Below are 24,244 nucleotides of genomic sequence, written 5' to 3'. Positions count from 1 at the left end.
AGAACACAATAAAAAAATCAAGTTCACAAACAGATTTTGCTCAGTACACCATGCTATATTTTATGGCAATTGTGGAGGGCAAGATGTGACAAGAGGTGTAGCAACAAAAAAACTTCTGTAAACAGAATGGCAAACTTAATCTTGTTTAATGTGTAGGCTTCTATATCCAAAATATTCAGCAAAATGGAATCCAATTGGAACTTGGAAACAATCTGTCAAAAAGCTGAAAATTAAATTACAAAAAAAAAAAAAAATCACCTGCATGATGATATATTGGGACAGACCTGAAGGAGAAACATGGAAGCTCAACACTTATGGGAGCACAATGGAAGGAAGTAGATCTTCTGGCATTGGGGGAATTGTTAGAAAGGGAAATGGAAGAATCGTCATGGCTTTTGCTAAGCATATCCAGTTCTCCACTAACAACTCTTGTGAGCTTCAAGCAGCACTATATGGACTCCAATGGTACAATGAACAACAGCAGCAGCTTCATTTGATACTGGAAATGGATTCACTAGTAATAGTAAATATGCTCAAGGGACAGACAAAACCACCTTGGAGACTCAGGAAGACGATAGAAGCAGCCCAACGGATCGTTCATCATAGGCAAATTGAAGTCAAACACTGCTTTAGAAAAGCAAATGCTATAGCAAATTCTAGGGCAAAAAAAGGCTGCTACGGACACTATTGAAAACAGCATATTCACTAGGGATGATGACTTTCCTGAGAATGCTAGGGGACCCTTGAGAATGGATTTACTCCACTTAGCTTCCTTTAGATTCAAAACTTGTAAATACTCTGGTTGGTACTTTGATCCACCGTGAGGAATTAGATAAGGGAAGGCATACTCTGAGTAGTTTAGAACCTTCCCACACCTCCCATATGCAATTTCATAGAATATGCAGGCAGCTTGCATCAGTCTTGTATAGTTTTGCATATGGGTTTTGCTAGACAAAATAGTTTTTGGCACCATGTCCACCCCTTTGTATAATCACTTTTGGGGGGGAAAAAAGGTAGGGGTCAATATCAAACCCCCCCCCCCCCTCCCAAACAACTCAGGATCACACCTGGTTGGTTGGAAATTAAATTAGAAAAAGAATAGAGAATAACTACAATAAATATCAATGTCAATTACTGTGTAAAGTTCTTTCAATTAAATTTAATTCGACAATAACTATGTAACTGCTTTAAGTTAGAGAGGAGGAAGAAATCGAAATTGTAGATGTTTGGACAAAATGAGAGAGAAAAGCAAAACAATGACAAAAAGATAGTTAATTTTTTCCCATAATTTGTCCTAGTTTTACAACAAAAAGAAGAAACCTAAAGAAGAAGAAATAATTAGAAAAAATAAAAAGAAATAATGACATCACCAATTTTTTACGCTTGTCGGCAAACCTCTCTTGTCAAAACCGCCACCTTCGTTCCAAAGCACTTTCTTCTTAAATCACGTAATAATTCTTCTTCTCCTCCTCCTCCTCCTCCGCCTCCTCCTTCTAATTCTTTGATACGAATTCAAAAATTTGTTTCTCTCCTCAAATAATCAGTTCTACCGTTTTGACACCTTAATTGCTCTTCTATAAATTTAGTCTATAAAAAAGAGTTGTATTTTGGCTTGCGTGATTCTTTTCCTTAGAAACATAATACATACTATAGATGCCAACCCAAAAATTTAAAAAACAAAATTAAGCTTACCTCGATCATATTATTCCACAATAAAATTCTGCTTCCTGCATGATGCACTGATAACTATCGTAAGTAAGTAACATCTAATTTGATATGTGCATGCCATTTCCTGAATTATGGATTAGTTCTACCAAGCAATGATCTTACCATTAAAGAGAAACATAAAAAGTCAGCAACAAGGATCTAAGAATTCAAAGAGAAGATAAAGAAATTAATTAGAATGTCAGATGACGAAAGGAAATGTGAGTCAAACTCATACCAAAGAAACACTTATATACAGTCAGACTTCTCTATAACAACATCCGTATATAACAGCATCTCTCTATAATAGCCTAGTTTTTTCGGAACTGATTTTTCATGTTATATTTTACTTCTGTATAACAGCATTTTACCTATAACGGCAACAACCAACTTTAGAACAGTACGCTCTTTGTAAAATTACCCTCATATAACAACAATCTTCTTTTTTTGGTAATATAATAATTAACCATCTTTATAAAATTGGAGTATCTATGATTACCAATAATAAGTGTAGAGATTTTGACCAAATATTGGATCATTTAATACACTATTTATGACAAAGAATATTATATGAATATATATATATATATATTAGATTCATCATTAAAAGATTTTCCTTCGTTATACATAGTGTGATTAAGCTTAGAATTTAACAATTAAAAATGAAACATTAGATTTTATGTATCTTTTTTGCCTATAACAACGAAATATTATTTAAATGTCAATGCTTCTCTATAACAGCCAAACAATTTCGGAACCAATGATGTTGTTATAGAGAGGTTTGACTGTACATTATTTTTCTACACTTACTAATGTTTAGTAATTATGACCAAATTCTTTGTATCTAATCATGTTCTGTACGTTTATGTTTGGGATTGTGTGTATGTGTAAGAAAGGATGCAAAGAGTCATAACGGTTTGCAGAATTTTCATTGGTGTAATCGTATAGTTATGACTTTTGAGTATTTGTAGAATTTAGTGTCATTTAAGAAAATGATTTTCAGTGTTTCTAGCATAGCACGTTTAACATAATTAAGAGCGTTAAAAATAACTTTTGAGTTTTGTAAAGTAGCACATAAATGAGTTTGTAAGCAGATTTTGACTTTTTCTTGGATGAATATCCTTTTTCTTTTACATGCCGAATGGCTTATGTCCGAAATTAAATAGTTGGACTTGCAAATCAGTAGCTAAAGTAGAGAGTTAAAAATAACTTTTGAGTTTTTTAAAATAGCACATAAATGAGTTTGTAAGCAAATTTTGACTTTTCCTTCGATGAATTTCCTTTTTCTTTTGCAAATCAGTAGCTGAAGTGAGAAAAGGGTAAATATATAATAATTAATGATTAATATAGTAATTTATACATAATGAATTAATATGGGTGTTACTAAATTTAATGAAACTCAATAAATTGGATGGATCGATGATGATTAATTCTTAAATTAGAAAATAAGGGGAAAATGGGGAAAAATATATAAAAAAAAAAGAGAAAAATAAATAAATACGAATGGTGGTCATAGAGAAGTATCACATCACCTTGTCTATACCTAATCCTATATTATATATAGATAAATTAGTTATTATTATATGCCAGTTTTGTTATGATGTAAAAACATATACTCCTATTTATCGGCCCACAAGACTTAAAAATAAATCTTGAAAACCGCTTTAGTTGGAGCTGATAAAGACTACTGGTGGTTTTTGTAGTTGTCGTGGAATATGAGAAGTTTTCTTCCCGTTGTAGGAATTTCTCTTTTCGGAAAGAGCACCCAAATTACGGGTTTGCCCTTTCTTGATTGGGGTGACTATTTCTATTTTATCCCGTTGGGGTGGCTAATAAAGGAAGAGTGATCAAAACTTAATAACGCGCTATGACACTGAATTTAATTTAAAACTGGTTTTTTATGTCGGCTAATTTGTACTCCAAAGTCGTTTATTGAGGGGTATATAGTTGACTCCAGTTTGCTTAATTAACAAGGGAAAATATTAAGAAATAAAAAACTAATATTAAGAAATAAAAAATTACGTGTTCAATTTATATTATCAATCACAATGCGGTAGTATCCTTCATCCATCTTCATGTGTGGTTTAATCAATCAATTTTATCATTAAAATTATACAGATTGACGGTGTGTTTACACAATATATAGGTTACTTAAATGTTAATTACTTATAACTCTATTTAATAAGTATATTGATTGATAGCTTAAATTAAATGACAAAAATAATTTACTATAACAAATGTTGAGCGAACTTTCAATGTTCTCCAGAAGGCAAGGTCTAGCCCTCCTCCTTCAAATGTATCTTTTGACAGTGACAATAGAATCATGACTCGGTTGAATAAAAAGAAAAGAGAAACCCACATTGTCATTGCATATATACATATCTTACAAAATCCTAATTCAAATGAGCATCAAATAGGAAAATAGGATAATATTCTTTTGTGACCTTCATTTTTTATAAAATGAAAAGGAAAAGAAAAACAAAAAACTTCAAACCTGTGCCCTTTTTTACCAAAAAATAACAAAAGGAAAGAACCAGTTTCCTTATTAAGACTCTTCGTGTGCTTTCCTTTTTGGTCATTCTATATATGTTCAATCTTCAAAGGTAACATCTGAGCAAATAAGGTATTTTAGGGAATAACCACATCAACAATCCAGCAATTTGATCATCTTTGTTCCTTTAACTGATAAAAAAAACCCCACTTGTCAATTGTCCAAATTGTGGTTTAAGAAAGGTTATCAAATAAGGAAGTCTTGCTCCGTGCATAAAACTCCTAATTTCTATGGCAAATGTCTTTTGTTTGTCTCCTCTTTCCCTACCTTCAAGATTCCAACAAATAGTGGAATTAAAGAAGAAGAAAAGCTACAAGGGAAAAAGTGGAGAACAAAAATATCACTCCAAAAAAGTATACATGAATTACAGAGCTTGGTTTATTTCGTACAAAACACCTATAAATTAAATTTAAGTTTTCACAGTTCGATGAAAAGTGTTGTGTTAAATTTGGTAAAGAATATTCCATTAGCAATAACGTCCTAGTAATATGTTAGAGTCTGAAAATAAAAAATATTTTGTTAGCAATGACCTTACAGCTAATTAAGAACTTTAAAAGTATGACAGAGCAATATCAACATTTAGCAGTATTATTTTATTTGAAAACTTGCATAGTGTACCAGAATAAGACAATAAGGGGTCGTTTGGTTTAAGGTATAAGGTGGTTTATCCCAGCACTAATTTTTATACCATGTTTGGTATAAGGTATAAATTAGTGCTGGGATAAATTTATACCTTGTACCAAACATGGTATAAAAATTAGTGCTGGGATAACCCAGCTTATACCTTCTTAACCCACTTATACTGGGATTATTTTATACCATCTAAAAGATGGTATAAAATAATCCCAATAGATGGGATAAATTAGTCCCGGGATTATAATCCCGGGACTAATGAGTCCTTAAACCAAACGACCCCTAACAGTATAGTTATAGAAATAACAATAGACGTGATTAACAAAGTTTAGAGATTAGATTTCACATGAAAAGTCATCATTTCCATAGTCAAATCATCACAATAATTTATTTGCCATCAACCTATCAAAATCAAGCATGCTTAATTATTTTATGTCCAACTTTTTTACCTAAGGTTCATTCTCGTTTGCTTTATTTTATTATTTTTATTTCTTATTAGAAGAATCATAACTATGAACTATATTCGTAGGAGAAAGTTTTAACTTGTTATATATCATTTCCTTTTTCTCCTCAAGAACAAATATAATGTTGATTCAAGGAGGAAATCAGGTTTAGAACGAAAAATATTTTAGAAACAAACACTAATTAGTCAAAGAATCTGCTTGATATTAAAACTTAGATAATTAATTTCCTCTGACGCCATCAGATATCCTATGTCTCCTCATTGACAAAATCCAATTTTACTAAAGTGTTTTATTTTGCTAGTCTGATTACTATAAATTATCTTCTACGTACAATTGCCTTCATTAAAGTTTTAACTTCATGTGGTAAAGAAATAGCTTGAGTGAAGAATTTATCCCTTCTGTCAGCAAGTCCCATATTAGCAAGATGATCAGCAACAAAATTGGCTTCTCTAAAGCAGTGTTGAGCAATAATCCTTCCTTGTGACATAATCTGCCTGATCTTCCGGATTTGATCTCTCAACACAATTGGAATATTATATGTCCCATTAATCATGTGAATGACCATTTGAGAATCTGATTCAATCACAAGGTCGTGAAAGCCATGATCATTACACCATTGCAGTCCTTTCAATATAGCCAAACATTCAGCAACATTGTTACTAGTAGTGCCAAAGTAAGAATGAAAGGCCATCACCAGCTGTCCATTGTAGTCTCTGAGGATGCCACCACCTGCTGCCTCTCCCGGGTTGCCTTTACAACAACCATCAGTGTTTAGTTTCATAGTGAGGTGATTAGGCTTGGCCCATCTAACAACCTTGATATCAATAGCTTGTTTAATAGTTTCAACCTGATCCCACAACTCTAGCCAAATTGGCTTGAGATTCAGAGATGGTATCTGGCTGTTAATAATGAGATAAGCAAGCCAAGTAACTTGATTAATGATCTTGTTATAGGAGATTGGGATATTCTCATATCTGAAAGCACATCTTGCCTTCCAAATTTCCCAACAGATCAAAATAGGAGTACATTGTAAGAAAAGTTCATGAAGTTTGTTTTTTGGTTTAGTCAACCACCACTGGAGAATCAAGGATCTAGCATTAATCTTTTTGTACGGAATGCCGCAAGTGTTACAGAAATATTCCCAAACCTTGGCAGTCTCACTATGACAAAAAAGGTGTTCAATAGTTTCCAGTTTGAAAATTTTGCAACAACAACATCTAGAAGGTCCATTGACACCAAATTTCACAATTTTCTCATCTGTAGGTAGCCTGGAATGTAACAATCTGAGCATGAAGAAGGAAACTTTAAATGGAAGCTTACAGTGCCATGTTTTCGCTGCTGAAAGTGTGTGGTTTCTGCTTGGTCTAAGTAGATCCCAAGCAGATTTACAAGTAAATCTACCACTGGGATCAGGTAGCCAAACTTGATAATCATCCTTGTCTGGTTCAATGCCAATCTTGGCAATATGTTGCCAAATATGATCAGGCAATAGACTGGAAAGAGTAAGAGTGTTCCATTTGCCATCATATATAAATTCAGAGACCCTCACTCTCTTTACTCTGTATTCAGTAGGTAAAAGGTAAGCAATTGGTCCAAGTCCTGTCCAATTGTCCCACCAAAATGATAGGTTGCCTTGGCCAACTTTCCATAATATATGTTGTTCACATCTAGCCCTGATGTCAGTGAGCCTTTTCCAAACATGGGAATCCCCACTCGCAAACTTTTTGTCAACTGGATGAGATCTTATGCAGTATTTTGCTTCCATGAATTGGTTGAGCAAAGAAGATTTAGTTCTAAAACTCCACCAATTCTTGGCTGCAAAAGCATCACAAAAGGATTGGATGCCTCTAAAGCCAACTCCTCCTTCACAAGTAGGATAACACAGCTTTTTCCAGGCCATCCAATGGTATTTTTTCTTGCCATCACTATCCCCCCAGAAGAAGTTAGCAATGCACATTTCGATCTGTTTAATACAGGTTTTAGAGGGTTGAATGACAGAAAGAGTGTGAAGAGGAATAGAAGCAAGAACTGATTTGATAAGTACTGCCTTGCCTCCAGTAGAAAGAGTCCTGTTATGCCAACGAGTAATTCTATTGGACACCTTAGCCACCAAATCATTGAAGTAGGTAATTTTCTTCCTACCAGTGTAAATAGGGCAGCCCAAATAATTAAAAGGGAGTTTTTGATGAGCAAAACCAGTGAGATTAATAATATCCTGGATAAAAGAGTCACTGGCCTTGGAGTGAACCATAAAGCCAGATTTTCTCTTGTTAACAAGTTGACCAGAGATTTTCTCATATTCACTGAGTTTATCCATCATCATAGTGATGGAATTGCGATCCCCAGAGCTGAAAAGGATAGTGTCATCAGCATAGCACAAATGGGTAATAGAAGGTCCATTACTTTTGCAAGTAAAAGGAACAAAACTGTCATTGGTCAAATGATTCAGCATTCTAGATAACAATTCAGCTCCAATAACAAACAAAGAAGGAGAAAGGGGGTCACCCTGCTTGAGACCTCTAGTGGATTTGAAAAAACCATGCCTTGTACCATTTATATTAATGGAATACCAGTTATTAGAGATAATACGTTGAATCAGATCAACCCAAGAGTCAGAGAAGCCCAACTGTTTAAGCACATGGCACATATAGGTCCAAGAGACCCTATCATATGCCTTAGCCATATCTAATTTCATAACTACATTGTCATTGGGCTCAGCTTTGTTCATGTTGTGCACCATCTCTTGAGTAAGAGTAATATTCTCACTAATAGACCTACCTTTCATAAAGCCAGATTGATTTTGGGAGATAATCTTATCCATAATACTGGTAAGTCTACCATTAATCAGTTTAGAGAGAATTTTGCAAGAAAAATTACTTAAACTAATTGGTCTAAGATCAGAAAAAGCTTGAGGAGATTTGACTTTGGGGATTAAAATCAGGCAGGAGTGAGAAATAGCCCTATTTATAATCCCACCCTTAAAAATCTCAATAATCATGTTAAGAAGATCAATAGAAATAATATCCCAGCATTTATGATAAAAAATACCCGTCATGCCATCAGGGCCTGGTGCACTTCCAGGATCCATTGAGAAAACAGTGTCTTTGAGTTCTTGCATGGTGGGAATAGAGCATAGCATCTCATTATCCTCCCTTGAGACAATCTTAGAAAGACATGAGAGTTTAGAAAAATCATTGTTGTTGTTGTCTTCTGTGAAAATGTTCTCAAAGTATGAAATAGCTTCTTGAGCAATTCTGTCCCCCTCAATCCAGTTACCTTCCCCATTTTTTATCTTCTTGAGAGACAATCTTTGCCTCCTGGAAGTAATAACAGAATGGAAAAATTTTGTATTTAGATCCCCTTCAGCATGCCACTTAATACCAGCCTTTTGCCTCCAGAAGGCTTCCTCAGTCTTGTAATGCCTGATTAGTAAAGCATTGGCCTCATTAAGGTTAACCATATTAGTAGTAGAGTTGTCTTGAAGGCAAACATCCTCAAGATCAGCCACCCTTTTTTCCATTGTTTTTGTATGCTCGAAAATGTCTCCAATGATGTTCCTAGACCACCAAGATAGTTTCTTACTTGTATTTTTCAGTTTCATGTGGAACCTCCAGACCTGAGAACCCTGTACATCTATCTGCCAAGCTTGCTTCACAATATCCTGAAAATCAGGTTTATCCACCCAAAAGTTCAAGAATTTAAAGTATTTAATATGACTAATGTTACAAGCTTTAGCATGTATAAGCAAAGGGGCATGATCAGACCCAGATCTAACCAAATGTGTGACACTAGTCTCAGGAAAAGTAGTTAACCATTTCTGATTAGACATGGCTCTGTCTAATCTCTTCCATATTCTATTCTCTGGAGCTCTGTAGTTACACCAAGTAAAGGCAGAACCAATAAAGCCCAGGTCATAAAGATCACAGTCTCCAATACATTCAAGAAGAGGTAAACTCTTCTCCATTCTATGTGGATTTCCTCCTATCTTCTCAGTTTGATCAGTAATACAGTTGAAATCTCCTAAAACCATCCATTCAAGATTCTGACTGGAAGCAATAAGGCTGAGATCTTCCCATAGAGATTCCCTGAGAGAAGCTTTACACTTGGCATAAACAGTAGTGATGGAAATAGTATCATCTCCAATCTTGATAAAGCAAGAAAGTTGTTGTTCAGTGTCAGAATAGACTTGGCATTCAACATCTTCATCAGTAAATATCCATATCATGTTGTTGCAGTTAGCATAAGCAAAATTATAACCCAATCGTCTTCTGTATCTGTCAAGTTTTGTGGTTTTGCAGAATGGTTCCTGAATAGCAAGGAACTGAATTTTGTGTTGTCTATTGAGCTGGCATAGCCTTTCAATGGAGCTTTTTATGCCCCTGATATTCCAACTTAAAATGCTAATCATAGTAAACAAACTTGGTTTTTGTGTTGTGTTGTGTTGATGATGAGGGAGCATTTCTGCCGCCCCTACCTCTGTAGTTGCCTCTTCCCCTTCTTGACGCATTAGATCCTCTTGGTGATAGGTTTACCCTATCAGAGATATCCCCAAAAGCTTGGGAAATGGTAGGGTCACTGCTATGTTGTCCATTAAAAGTTTCAACAATCCTTTTTGCAACTTCATCACCATCAAAAGGGCCCTCTTCCAGGCTTTCATAGTCGTCCTCATCCAGTGTATCTGAAGCATCCTCTGATTCCTCTTCTTCGTCTGAGTCATCCCCTATTTCATAATCACTGTCAGGAACCCCAACTTCACTATCAGATGAGCTAGCTTCATGAATGTTGTTAGTAGCATTAATGATGTTTGGTTCTTTATGAATCTGCAAATCAGATTTTTCAATATGTTGTCCATCACTTCCTTTTGATTGCTGATTGGAGTTGGAAACTCTAGAACTTTTTCTAGCGGTATGTTCTGGGACATTTTGTTCATCATGGGTGTTTTGATCCTGTTGTGTTTCACTGCCTTTGAGTTGTTGACTTGTGTTTGTATCTTTTTCACATTCTATAGGTGTATGGTTTGGCCCTTTGTGTTCATCCTGAAGTATCTGGTCAATAAGGACTTTTCCTTCTTCAATTTTTTCCTGAGTTGGCGCTATCTGTTGTGATTCCTCCTGTTCCATCTTCTTGTTTTTTTTTAAAGTGTCTTGTTCCATTTGGATAGTCTTCTTCCTCTGCCTTTTTTCCCTTCGTTTGTCAATATATTTCCTGTTTGGTAACTGCTTCTCCTTGTCCTGTAAATAATCCTTAGCTTCATGTTGTTTGTTCTTGCCTGAGTTAATTTGAGCATCATGGTATCTGTTCTTGTTCGTGCTAGTCCAAGCTTCATGTCTTTGGGTTCTCTTCTGAGTTTCCATTTTTTTTTTTTTTGTTTTGAGAATCTGTATCATCACTGATTTGTGAAAGTGTTTGCTTATCAACAACTTGTTTGCCAGTATCACCTCTGATGTTGCTTCTTTCACCATTATTTATCTTATCCCTTTCACTGTTTTGTGTGAGATTATTGTTGGGTTGTGCCATATTGGTGTCATTTATTCCACTGCTATTACCTGTTTGTCTGCCCTTTCCTTTTACTGTAATGAAACCTTCTTCATCTTCATCACGATTGTTGTCACCAAAGTTGTTATTATGATCATGTGGTTGATTTTTCTTTTCTTGTTCCTGTTGTTCCCTCTGATTCTTTGCCCTTTCATAAGCAGCCTTAGTTCTACATTCAAAAACATTATGTCCCTGGAATTTACAATAGGTACAGTAACCAGGTACATTCTCATATTCAATGTCAAGCCAAACCCCATCTTCTGCACCATCTAGCCTATTGAAACCCAACCAAAGTTGATCAATTCTAGGCTTAAGAAGATCAATTTCAACCTTGACTTTAGCCACATTTCCCCTAGATTTGGAGAAAGTGGCTTGATCAGGAGCAATAGCTAGCCCAACATCCTCTACCAATCTGGAAAGGATGTGCCATCTAAAGAGATGCCAAGGTAATTTGTGAACAAGAATCCAAACAGGGACTATGGTAGTTTCTGCTTCTGGTTTAAAATCAGGAGTCCATTTAAGGACCTTCATGGGGCAATCACCAAAATATATGAACGGTTTGAAATAGATGTGTCTAAAATCAGTGTCATTTGTGAAATCAATGTAAACATGTGTCGAGTCTACATAAGCGATGTTGACTGTCCCTTTGAGGTGGAATTGACTATAAAACTGGTTCCTAAGATCCTCCATATTTGGCCTTCCTTTGTAGAATTTCCCAACAACAGTCATTTTACAATCCTGTGCAAGATTTATGAAGTAGTCATTGGCACTGAAAAAAACTGCTCGCTTACCAAGATGTGTGCCTCTTCTAATCTCCACCGGAGCGGAGTTTTCCGGAGGTGTAAGGCTCGCTTGAACCGCTGCAGAGAAACTTGGTTTCGAAATTCCTTGATTGTTGGCCCTAGAGTTGATACTACCTTTCTGCCCACTGATTTTCGGCTTCAAAATGCCCTGATTAGTATTGATAGAGCTTGGAAAATTTTGTCTCTCCCCTACTCCATCCGCAGAGGTAAAAGGTTCTTTCCTCTTATTCTGGGCGATTTCAGCATCTTTAGTCGGTTTGGGAAGGTTTGTTTTGTCAAAATTTGAGGAAATTTTTGGGAAATTGTTATTGGGTGGAACTATGCTTGGATTAGTGTTATCATTAGGTGGAGAAGATGTCTGAGGAGGAGGGCTTTCTTTAATTTTGCTATTTTCCGATGGGTTAGGTAGAGAAAGAGGTGGAGGAGCAACCAAACATGGTTGAGCTGGCGTGGTTTCATTGGTTTGGGTGGGTTGGGATTCAGAATTTTCCTTTGTTGTTACCGTTGGAAGGTTGGGGTCAGGGGGTGGTCGGGGGAGGGGGTTGTGGTAAGTTGAGTCCACTGATAGCATTTTCCTAGGGAGAGAATTTTTTGGTTAGTGTGTCAAATGCATACGTACAATTGCCTCTTTCTCAGATAGAACCTCATTATTCATGTAATTTTCGAATAATCATTGTATGTCATGAACTACTTTTTATATTAATTCTCCGAATGTGAAAATACTGGAAATGCCTAAGCTATACCACATCTGAAAATATTAATTCTCCCCTCTTAGCTTTACAGGATTGTAGTTGATCATGAGTTCGATATGATCTAAGTGAATGCCAGATTCCCTCTCTTATATGTATTTTTGTTTAAAATTAATTTGCGCGTAGATGTTTGCCTAAACTGCCAATAATAGTTCAACAGGGCTGTAAATATAGTTCAACGTAACATGGATGAAGATTTTTCTAAGGTGTCAACTAGATAGAAATTTTGAGTACATGTATGTTCTTAAGCAGCATTTTTTGATGATATCGTGTATCAATATTTATATCGAATTGAATATAGTACATCTTAATTAGTTACTTTAAACACCACTATAATTTTGTTCAATGCTCAAGTGCTCTACCACTCTGATATTAAGGCATCAATATAGAGTCCGTTTCTAGGGTTTAGGAACTAATGTTTACTTGGTTGACTCCCACGTGAACAAGATTTCTTGAACCAATCAAGATACTTCTTACATTTGAACCATCCAATGAAGTCCTTAATTAAGCGAAAATCAAGGGAGCTAAAACAATGAGGGGATCTTTCACCTCCAACTAAAAAGGATGGACACGTGTCAATCATCAGCCGAATCATATGGGCACGCAAATCAAGACTAAGAAAGTGTTTTTCCCTTCCTATGATATGATCTCCCCCATTATCATGATGAAATTCATAACTTTCTTGTTGTGATGGAGTGATTATTGGAATGTATTTTCTTGATGAGGAGAGGATATCCAATGGATGAGCCCTAGTTTTCCTAAACAAGAAAAGTGGAGCTCAGCGAGGAGATCCACTTAGGCAGCGGTTGAACATCTTGTTAAATTCTGTTCAGGTCAGAGTAACATCCCTTTGACTCAAATCACACCCAAATCCTTCGGAATCAAATCAATGTCTCCACTAAGTCATAAATCAGATTTAGGACCTAATGGAACTGTCAGAATTCATTTGCCGGCAAAGAATAAATGTGAACAGTAAAGCTTGTAAGAATAGTGTGCAATCGGTGTTATTCGATGATCCTTCTTTTGGGCTGTTACCTTCGACACCGTAAATTTAAGATTAATTGGAGCTGCTCTTTTTTGTTTGGAGCTGCTCTTTTTTGTTTTGCTTATGAAGTCACTGTCCCATTGAAATCTACTTCTATGTGGTTATATAAAGTGCTGCCGTGTTAAATCATAAATGAGTAAAGTACTTCAACTGTTTCATTATATATGCTATGTTCTTTTTACGTCTACTTTAAAAAGAATAACAATTGTTTTTTCGTTATCAATTTATATCTTAATTACAATTATATTAATGGTATATGTGCTTACAACAACAACAACATGCCATTGTAATCACAAGTGGGCATTGGGAAGGGTGAGTGTACGCAGACCTTATCTTATTGAGAGGACGTTTCTGATAAATCTTAGGCTTAAGAAAAACGTTTTCTAAGTCAGATTTGACAAATATAAGAGAAAAAGCTATGGTGAAAAAAATATACTATAGTAGAAAAGAAAATACTGGCAACATAATTGATATGTTCTTATGATCCAAAAAACATCATGATATATTTAACACAAGCTAGCTTTAAAGCTATTTTTGATACATGCCAAAAAAGCTATTTTTGTGACATTCCAATTTTTTTTTTCTGTACTCAATCAAACATTATGGTATTAAATGAAATGAATGAAATATAATATCAAGAGAAACAAAGGGCATCTTTCTTGTAGAAGGAGATTTTGCTTTCTTAGGTAAGAGTGTACTGGTGATAGCAGAAGCCCAGTTTCATGTCACAACATATTCATCAATATCAACTTACCACAAAAATAGGCTATTAAAAATTGTGGGGTGATAAGTAATTCCTTCATCCTTGATTAGAAGTTTCGGTTCAAATTATAGATGGAATTGAATCGTCTTTGATATAGAACGTCCCTTAAAGTGTGATTTCCTAACGCGATTTTAGATTAATTGAGTCCTAAAGCAAGCCGGGGAAAAGTCATGGGCAAAAAAGAATTGTATGGAGGCTGAACTTGAGAATATTAGAGCATGGCGTGCCTTATTGATATTGAGCAATTCAATTATCAATGTATGAATTTTATATCCAACTTAAGGTTACTATTATTGTTACAATTAAGTGATTAACCCATTTCCACTAATTATCATGTGCCGTATTTTACTTGACAAGGGAAAGAGAGTCATGGCGTGCCCTATAAAGTCGTAATTGTTTATCTTTATGCAAAATAATGTGTACCCAATATCTTAATAGCTAACGCATGTTCTCCCTTTGGTCCCCTATATTAATTGACTAGAAACCCGGAACTTATTTTAAGATAAAAATTGACCAGCAATTTGGAGTAGGCCCGTAGTGCAAATTTATAATGCAAGTTGCAAGATTAACAACTTTAGTACTTGGAGAATTGAGTTAGGAGCCATAATTAAGAGTTTCTTATTGAGAGTCATGATTTATTGGTTTAAGTTTGGATTTGCCATTATTTGTTATCTTATGTTGGTCACTCTATTTCTTCTACTTTTGAATTATGTCATGTCCGTGGAACAATTGAGAATGAAAGAAAAATCTTCATGGATGTCTTGTTGACCGGAGGAAATCATACAAAAACAGGAAACGCTACAAAATAATTTACACTGGTAAAGTCAAATTAACTTTTTACATTGATCCTTTGCATATCAAACATTCTACTTCACTTCTACGTTACACGTCTCTAAAAAGGATATCCAAAATTTAAAAGACTATATACACATGCAGATTCATGTGATTATTTGAGATTGACGAATGGGAGGGAATTAAGGTTACTCCCTCGGATTGAAATCAATAATTTTGTATATATTTTAAATTTTCACTAACGTCTATAGTGAATTTTTAGAACTACGATGAGTATTTCCACGGTAACCACGGAGGAATTTACATCACGTTTATCTACTCATATAGAACAAGAAAAAATGAGTATATCAGTCATATATACTAACAATCAAAACAAATTACGTTATCAATATAGTTTAACCCGTAATAATATGCTAGAAACTAACTTATCAAGTTATTAATTAATATTTATTATAAAAAATCACCTATAATACTTAATAAATAACATAATTATATAGATATTTTTTACATCGTCAACTATAGAACTTAAAAATAAAAATTCACTTAATTAGAACTTAGAAGCTTAGAACAAGGAAAGAATTGCACAGTTTGCCAACAAGTGGGCTGATCTTTAATTTTGTCCTCGAAAAGGTTTGGTTTTTTAATTTTTTCCCTTCAAAATCGAACTTATGTCTAGCGGGACATAAGTTATTTAAGGACGCGGGATATAACTTATGGGATATTATGATGCAAAAATATAAATTTATCCCATGCGGAAAAAAAATGTCTGTTAAAGAGCAGCATAAAATAGAACAAATGTGCAAATGACCCTAGAACAAGAGCTCACTCCTCAAGTTGGGCCTCGGGACCACATCCAAATCCAAGCTGATCAAACTAGCACGAACAAGCCCATTTTTTAACAATTTTTTGCGTGGATTTCCTTCATATGGACTGGTCTTTGATTTTTGTCCCTAAAATCATTGGTTTTCATTTTTATCCCCGCTTCTCATTTGATGTAAATTTATGGGCCAGACGAAGTTAGAGATTCTGGGTTTGATTCTCAGCAGAGTAAAAAAAGTAACAATTTCACAAGACAAGATTTTATAGAAACTATACCTATTCGAAAAAAGTTACATCGAAGCTATGCCTTGTCCGGCATAGTTCTGTAGAAATTAAATTATCCTGCAAAACTATGCCAGACAAGACATAGTTTTTATGTAACTTTGCCAGAATAAGCATAGTTTCTATGAAACATTGTCTTGCTAAATTAGGTCATAGATCTAAATTTCTTTTTTATTTTTTGATGTCAGCATATTTTCGACTACTTTGTTATTATTTAAAGTGTCGAAGGGCAAAAATTAAAGACCATGAGGGGAAAAATTAAAGGGAAAAGAACATAACCAGGCAATAGTTAGAAAATAATTGCATAACTGTAGCAAGGTTATTTGATTTAGATTTCATAGCAACTAAATATTAAATTTTCAAAAGAATATCCCTATAATTCAGTTAAACGTGAGTAATCCAAACTAAATTGAATAATCCAAACTAACTCTTTCTATTTTTTTGATAGAATATTTATCTTCCATATAGTTGATACAATCATTCGAAAAGATAATTTTGTTCCTTTTATTTTTAAATGTTTTTTCCTATTTTTTTAACACATGTAAAATTTATCTCATAAATATATACATGGTATTTTCGATAATATCTATTTATACCATAACTATACTTGGTATTTTTGCAAAATATATTTATAGCATAAATACATGATATTTTTGAAAATATGTATTTATAACATAAATATACATGATATTTTTGCAAAATATATTTATAGCATAATACACATAATATTTTCAAAAATATATATTTATTTCATATACATGGTATTTTTGCAAAAAATATATTTATACTGTAAATAGACATGATATTTTTACAAAAATATGTTTATAGCATAAATATACATGATATTTTTCAATTGGAAAATATTTTCTATGTAACATATTTATCCCATAAATATGCAAATATTACCTTTATGTCTCATAAATTTATACAGTAACAAAATAATACAGGTGTTGGATAAAAAAATGTATGTATGTATGTATGTATGTATCTCTATATATATATATATATATATATATATATATATATATAAATGCATCAACGATAAAAATTAACATTAACTACTCATTTTGGTATAAGAACAGAGAGAAATAGGAATACACAATAGTAGGAGAATAAAAGTGAATCCTTGATGAGCGGGACTTATCCTTTTCAAATATTTTCTTAACTGTATGGATCTTTCTATATCAAAAATTAATAAAACCTACTATTTTTGTGGAAAACTAATAGCTGTGCTAATTATGTGCCTAAACTTAAAATGGTGACATACGGTGTCATTTTCTCAAAATTAAATACTACCCCGAGACCATTCATGCGAGTTGCCTTTTTTAAACTTTTTTTTGCGTGGAATGCCCTTCAAAGGCACTGGTCTTTAATTTTTGCCTTTTGCTAAAAATCCCTGCTTAGCCAAATATTAAAAAAAAAATCGCAAGAAAGAGTTTTGCCTCAAACTCTGCCTGATCTAGCAGAGTTTTGCTACCATAAGGTAGAGTTTGATCTGCTTTAAGGCAAAGTTTGAAACTCTGCCTTATACCTGGAGGCAAAACTCTAAGGCAGGCATGGCAAAACTCTGCCTTGCCTTATATTTGAGACAAAACTCTAAGGCAGAGGTTTGCATTAAAGCAGATTTTTTTTTTTTTATTAAGTTGAAATTTTGTAAATCTCTGCCTTAAGATTTAATTTTTGCCCAAATAGATTTAATTTTGCTATAAAATTCTGTCTTGTAAATTTTTTTAAATTGAGCCGAAATTTGAACCAGATTTCAAAATATTAGATGAGGGACAAAAATTAAAGACCGCAAATTTGAGGGACAAAAATTAAAGACCAACGGAAATCGTGCAAATGATCCCTTTTTTAACTCAAGACGCATCAGCCCAATATATCCAATCAGTCCAATCAAACCCATCATAGACTGCTTGCACGCGCCAGCAACGGAGCGTGAGAAAAAGCAACAAAAGTTTCTCAATCATATATAGGACTCCGACCCGGTAAGTAAAAATTGTACATCAAAGTGGACTCTATTTCTTAGCTAAAGGGAGACCGACAAGTCTCTCTCTCTCTCTTCAATCCAAAAAAGGGATCATTTCATCGATCGTGTCGAAAACTCCAATTCTCAGAATCTTAGGTTGTTTCTCTGATTCAACCATAAAATCCTCAATGTTCCTGTTTGAATTCATCACAATTTCTAATTGAAAATGAAATTAGTTCACCTAATTTGGATTCCCAATTAGCTTACCTAATTCCTTTTTCTTTGTTTAATAGTAATTATCTTCATCTTTGCTTATTGATTATTCAATTTTGCTCTCTTGCCCTTGTTTTTCTTTGTTATCACAGATTTTAAACGAAATTCTGAGGCTAATGGCTGTAGCTTCTGATCAAGCCACCAGCATCTGCAGTCACTGGTAATTTGTTTAATTATATTTATTTTTCGTGTTTTTTTAACCTGCTTGCTTGATGAAGATTATTGGAAATTTAATCAAATGATGTTTGTTTCTGGTTATAATTTAATGCACTCTTCTGCTGGAAAATAGCTAGGAAGAGAGAAAGGTGTATCAATTATCATGAATGTTAGCTTAATTAACGAAAATTTATATTAAGGATTACAAAGTCTAATATGGAACAATTAGCATCAGTTTGATCTTTTCTGTCAGCTTAGTGGATTAATGTGACTTATTATTAGCATAATAGATTTGATTCTGCAACGAAGGGGAATCTTACCTCCAGTTTAATGGGGAAGCTGCATAGAATATATGAATTTATTCACACTATTGGAACTGCGGATTCTTTTAACGGAAAAGGGCCAAATATACCACTCAACTATTGAAAAAGGGCTAAATATACCCCTCGTTATACTTTGGGGCCAAATATACCCCTACCGTTATACTCTGGGCACAAATATACTCTTCATTTTAACGGAGGACACGTGTCATCATATTATTGGCCTCTTTTAACTATTTTTAAATTAATTAAAAATTGAGGCAAGCTGCCGTCGCCACCTTCCGCCGCTGTCACCGGTGTTAGTCAAAAACATATTCACCTCCACCACGCCACTCTCCTCCGCCGCCACCATCACCAAGTTCTTTGGACATAATTTTGTTTCCAGAAGTCAATTGATTTATAGTAAAATTGAAATTCGATTATAAGAAAAAATTTACGAAACTATGAGATAAACAAATTAACAAGAAGAATAATAGTACCTGCCATCATTGGATACCAATTGACACCGCGAAGAAGGGCAATAGTTTTACCAGCAAACATAGGACCAACTATTAACATGTATTTCACCAAAACTATTCTTGCACCCACTTTTTGTGTTTACAGAAATTGGGTCTTTGGCAGATGATGAGAAACTCTTAGTAGAACTATAGTAGTTGTGTTTTTGTGATTGTTGTGATTTGATGAAGAAATGTGGAACGTGGTGTGGTGGAGGTGAATATGTTTTTGACTAACGACGGCGGCGGAAAGTGTCGACGACTGCCGAAAAGTGGCGACGACGGCGACGGCGGAAGGTGGCGACGGCGGCGTCATTGACGGAGCTTGCCTCAATTTTTAATCAATTTAAAAATAGTTAAAATACGCCAATAATACGATGACACGTGTCCTCCGTTAAAATGAAGGATATATTTATGCCCAAAGTATAACGGCAGGGTTATATTTAGCCCCAAAGTATAACGAGGGGTATATTTAGCCCTTTTTCAATACTTCAGGGGTATATTTAGCCCTTTTCCCTTCTTTTAAAAGGCGATACATAATTTAAGCAATAGTGGAGATCAGTGTAATATTTATTGGACAAGGATCTTTTAATATGTGTATTTTTCTGGCAATATTCCCCATTTATGCATGGCTACTAGCATCATGCTTTTTTTATGTTCCGGTTGTTTGATTGTTGATCCTTCTGTTTACTTCTGATGTTGCGGCGTTCATCACGTGCTAATTTGAATGGTGATATTTACAGTGACAGAGCAATTCCTTCCACCAATCTTGATCTTCATTTTGCTCACTGCTCCCGGAATCTTGAAAAATGTAAAATCTGTGAGGATATGGTTCCTAAAAAATTTGCGGAGGAACATTTCTTGAGCACTCATGCTCCGGTAAGTGAGCTTATTTTTTTGGCCTCTTTTACTCTTTGTGAGTGATGATGGGATTGGGTAGTAATTCTACTATAGGAAAAAAGATTATTTACTCTGTGAGTGATGATGGGATTGGGTAGTAATTCTACTATAGGAAAAAAGATTATTTTCTTGTTATTTACTTATTCTCGAATTTTTGGTGCTAGGAGTGCACAAGTAGGAATATGACTCTATTTTGTGATCCCAATAGATGTTACTTATTTGAAGATAGATGTCTACGTTCATTAGTTCACATACAATCCATTTGCTGATCATCATGTAGATATTGGTTACATGAATGCATTTGTACATTATTTCATCTATCTATATATGTTTGTAAACATGATTAATGTAGGTTTTCTTTTTATACTTATGTTTATTCCCACATCAATAATTTTCCCAGGGCTTTGCTTTAGTGGTATGAGCACAATGCACAATATATAGGTTAAGCGCATGACACAAATTATAATCGTGTCATAGACTAAAGCCTGGTCTTAAGTGGAGAAGGGTAGAGTGGCAGGTCCATTATCAGTCGAGTTTCGAACCGTGAGTCAGCTGGCCCTCGAGTTTCGAACGATTTAGGGTTTTGATTAGTCAACATGAACAAGTAGGGATAAACTGCATTTGCTTAGTTTTTCTTTAAGAACAGACTGCTAGCAACTATCGAGCAAATAAGAGATAGTAAGGCTTTAGAGAACCCAAGATGTATTGGCTCGTCCCTTTGCTTTTCAAGAATTATCGATGGATAAGTAATTTGTTTTTCAAAAATGGATAAGTAATAAGGATATTGAATAGGAGAATCATCTTTCAGAGTACTGGATTTGGGTTAAATCTTTTCTTTCTTCTCAAGGATCTAGATACGTACAAGAGATTGATAAAATGTTTTCTCACCTTTTCTCCATCACTTTTTTATTGAGAGAGCAGGATGGGGTTGCCACGGGGCAGGAAATTAATATTATGTTCCCTCTTTTTTTGTATTTTAGATGGTAACTCCGTAAGCCAGACTATACCTTTTGATGTATTACTCTGCTTGTTTATTTTTAGGTTGCCTGTTCTTTGTGTAGCGAGACAATGGAACGTGAGATTCTTGCTGTTCATAAAGGTGAAAATTGCCCAAAAAGGATTGTGACATGTGATTATTGCGAGTTTCCTTTACCTGCGGTTGATTTATTCGAGCATCAGGTAATAAGAATTATCAAAGATCTGACATCTTTTCGTGTTTTCTATCTACGGGAGTAATTGGATTTTAGCATCTTGCTCTTTGGTGTGATATTTAATTTACACTGCTTTGATCAGGAAGTATGTGGGAACCGAACAGAATTATGTCATCTTTGTAGCAGATATGTTAGACTCCGCGAAAGAGATGTTCATGAGAGTAGATGCAATGGAATCATAAGTAATGTTGCCGAATCTTCCAGGTATTAAAGACAGTATTTGTTCAATTGGCTTTTCGCAAATATTCTCTCAAGTTTCACTTCCATTGGGAACATGCTATATTCCCTCGCATTTTTATAGACCCTTTTTTTTTTTTGCGTAAATGTGCATCTTCTGTCATCTTAACTCAACGTCTTATTTTCCTCTCTTATTGGCACACCAACCTTATGTCTATATTGTGTCATAGTGATTAGTGAGGGCTTAACTCCTACAAGCGAAAAGTAATAGATTATAGTTAAGCAAATTATGAGTAAACATCCCTATAAATGCATCATGATGTGTGGTCACGATTATGAGCCTATCATTATTATAGCTAGAAATGAAGAGAAATTTTGACCTGACTTCGTCATATGTACATGTTAAGTTTGTCAGGAATAACTTCATAAGTCGCACCACCAAATCGAATCCCCCACGACCACAGTACACGGATGGAATTAAGGAGGAATGTTTGGATATGTTGATATTGAAATATGCAAATACACCAAAGGGGGTGGCCTAGTGGTCAATGAAGTGGGTTGAGAACTATGAGGTCTGAAGTTCAAATCCTAGCAGAGGTTGACTTCTTTCCATCTGTCATAGCTTTGGTGGATAGAGTTACGTGGTACCTGTTGTTGGTGGGAGGTGGCAGGCATCCCGTGGAATTAGTTGAGGTGTGTGCAAGCTGGCCCGAGCACTACGGTTATTAAAAAAAAAAAACTATGCAAATATAAATGGAAATCATTATTTCCTCAACGGACACAAGCATGCAAATAAGATTTTCTGGTAAAATCTAGAATGGACAGAACACAAGGACCTGAAAGATGTTTATCTATTCTTTAGTTCTCATCCCTGATGCTATAAGGTTACTGACAGAAGATATAAAAATGTATAGAGTTTTTTTACATACGGCCCACTTAAAGACGGACTCCAAAGTATCCAAAGCTTGCATTTGAACTTTTTTACTTTTTTTTTTCCTGATTAATAAAAAATTCATATTTTTCTGTGATATCAGTCATTCAATTTTTTTCTCTACGTTGATTAAAGAAGTATCTGTTTTTTTTCCCAGCTACACAATGTTAAAGTAGCAATTCTCTTTCCTAGATATTTCATAGCATCACCGGTAGCCATATTTGAACTCTCGATTAACTCTCTCAGCCTCTGTTAGTATGTGGATGGCCCTTAAAATGATCCATGGCATTGAATTAAGACATAATTTGGTTAGCATACTTGCAATTTAACCAGCCAAAGCCCCATAAAATGAGCAAGCGAAATGTTTTTGACCCTTAATCTTATCCTCTTTAAATACCTAATGAACTTATCAGGAGGAAGTCTTACCGTTTCTTTCGTATACAGAAGATGGCTCACATGTTTAGACTGTGCACTCTCAAGCTTAAAAGGTCTGTGTATGCAGAATTCAAGTTTGAGACATAGGGGTTATAGATTCTGTCACAAGGCTTAGTAGTGTATTAAAGAAGATACCCGGTGTTTAGTGTAAAATAGTGAATAAGAAAACAAGCAGTTGTGAAATCATGCAATGATCTATGCTAAATTTTTTAAAACAGTAGATTAAGAGGTCACTAAAATTCATAGATTCCAAAGCCTGAGCATATGGTCTGTTTCATATTTGCTCACTATAGTGCAATCTGTTTGCTGTTCATTTGTTGAAGTGAATTCCCAACATTTTCTCTCAAACCCGTAAATTGGAACTAGATCTTGAACATTCTATTGAACTTTCAGTACCATAACTTGTATGGTATTTATTTTTCATTTCTTTGCTCTTTGGTTTCTCTGAAGGAACACGCACGCAGCTGAAAGAGATCGTGGTCCTCCAAGAAGACAGCCACAAGAGTTCTCCAAAAAACGGCTTCTGTTTACAATCGCGATAACAGGCATTGCTGTTTTATTAGGCTCACTTCTTTTCCAGAGGAAAGTCTAGCGGGTTCAAGTGCACTAATACTGAAGACGCTGTCGGCAGGCTCTGCCTTTCATCTGTCAACTGATACCTCAAATCACTAGAATTTCTTACTATCAGAGTCCTATAAGTAATAACCATATGCCTAAAATTTCCATCTGTACAAGTAGTTAATATGTGAATCCATTTCTTATGAGATGAGTTGGACTGCCTACGGGTTTATGTAAAGTGGAAGTTGATCAATCTGTATCTTTAGTGGTAGTGAAAATAATGTTAACTGCCTTTTTGAAAATTTGTCCATAATAAAGTAGAAGCAATGGTGTTTGTGTCTAAGTATTATTCCATGATGACTAATATTCAATGCCTCTGTATGAGCTCTGTTTTATGGATATAATTTACATATCATAAAATTGCGGAGAAACTTGTATTCCATACACTGACTTCACTTGCCAAAAAAGCTTAGGGTCGTGATTTCTTTTTGTTTCCCCACCTACCTCTACTGAGGCCCAACCACCGACCGTCCGCAACAACTTGGGCGGCTTCAAGAAACCTATTACTACTATAATATTTCACATTCATATTATATTAGTTTATAATGATTAAATAAGTTTATAATGATTAAATAATTAAATAAGGTGAAAATATTATATAAATCGAACTGTAGTTAGATAAG

General features: G+C 34.7%; 2 protein-coding genes across 3 annotated transcripts; both read left to right on the top strand.

Annotated features, from left to right (window-relative positions):
* Positions 1–265: 265 nt before the first annotated feature.
* Positions 266–691, top strand: LOC132629038 (uncharacterized). Its single transcript, XM_060344784.1, has one exon. The coding sequence runs from the start codon at positions 266–268 to the stop codon at positions 689–691; it is 426 nt and encodes a 141-aa protein (XP_060200767.1).
* Positions 692–18,077: 17,386 nt separating this feature from the next.
* Positions 18,078–23,904, top strand: LOC132627659 (uncharacterized). Of its 2 annotated transcripts, none has more exons than XM_060343132.1 (6): positions 18,078–18,125; positions 18,472–18,539; positions 20,093–20,228; positions 21,291–21,428; positions 21,543–21,664; positions 23,454–23,904. In XM_060343132.1, the coding sequence occupies exons 2-6, from the start codon at positions 18,496–18,498 to the stop codon at positions 23,593–23,595; spliced, it is 582 nt and encodes a 193-aa protein (XP_060199115.1). In that variant the 5' UTR covers positions 18,078–18,125; positions 18,472–18,495; the 3' UTR covers positions 23,596–23,904. The 2 variants fall into 2 exon arrangements, with proteins under 2 accessions (XP_060199115.1, XP_060199114.1); XM_060343131.1 differs by having other exon boundaries at positions 18,123–18,262.
* Positions 23,905–24,244: the final 340 nt, after the last annotated feature.

This window comes from Lycium barbarum, chromosome 2 (genome assembly GCF_019175385.1).
Source record: "Lycium barbarum isolate Lr01 chromosome 2, ASM1917538v2, whole genome shotgun sequence".
In the NCBI taxonomy this organism is placed as follows: domain Eukaryota; kingdom Viridiplantae; phylum Streptophyta; class Magnoliopsida; order Solanales; family Solanaceae; genus Lycium; species Lycium barbarum.
This window is presented reverse-complemented; position numbering and strand designations above follow the sequence as displayed.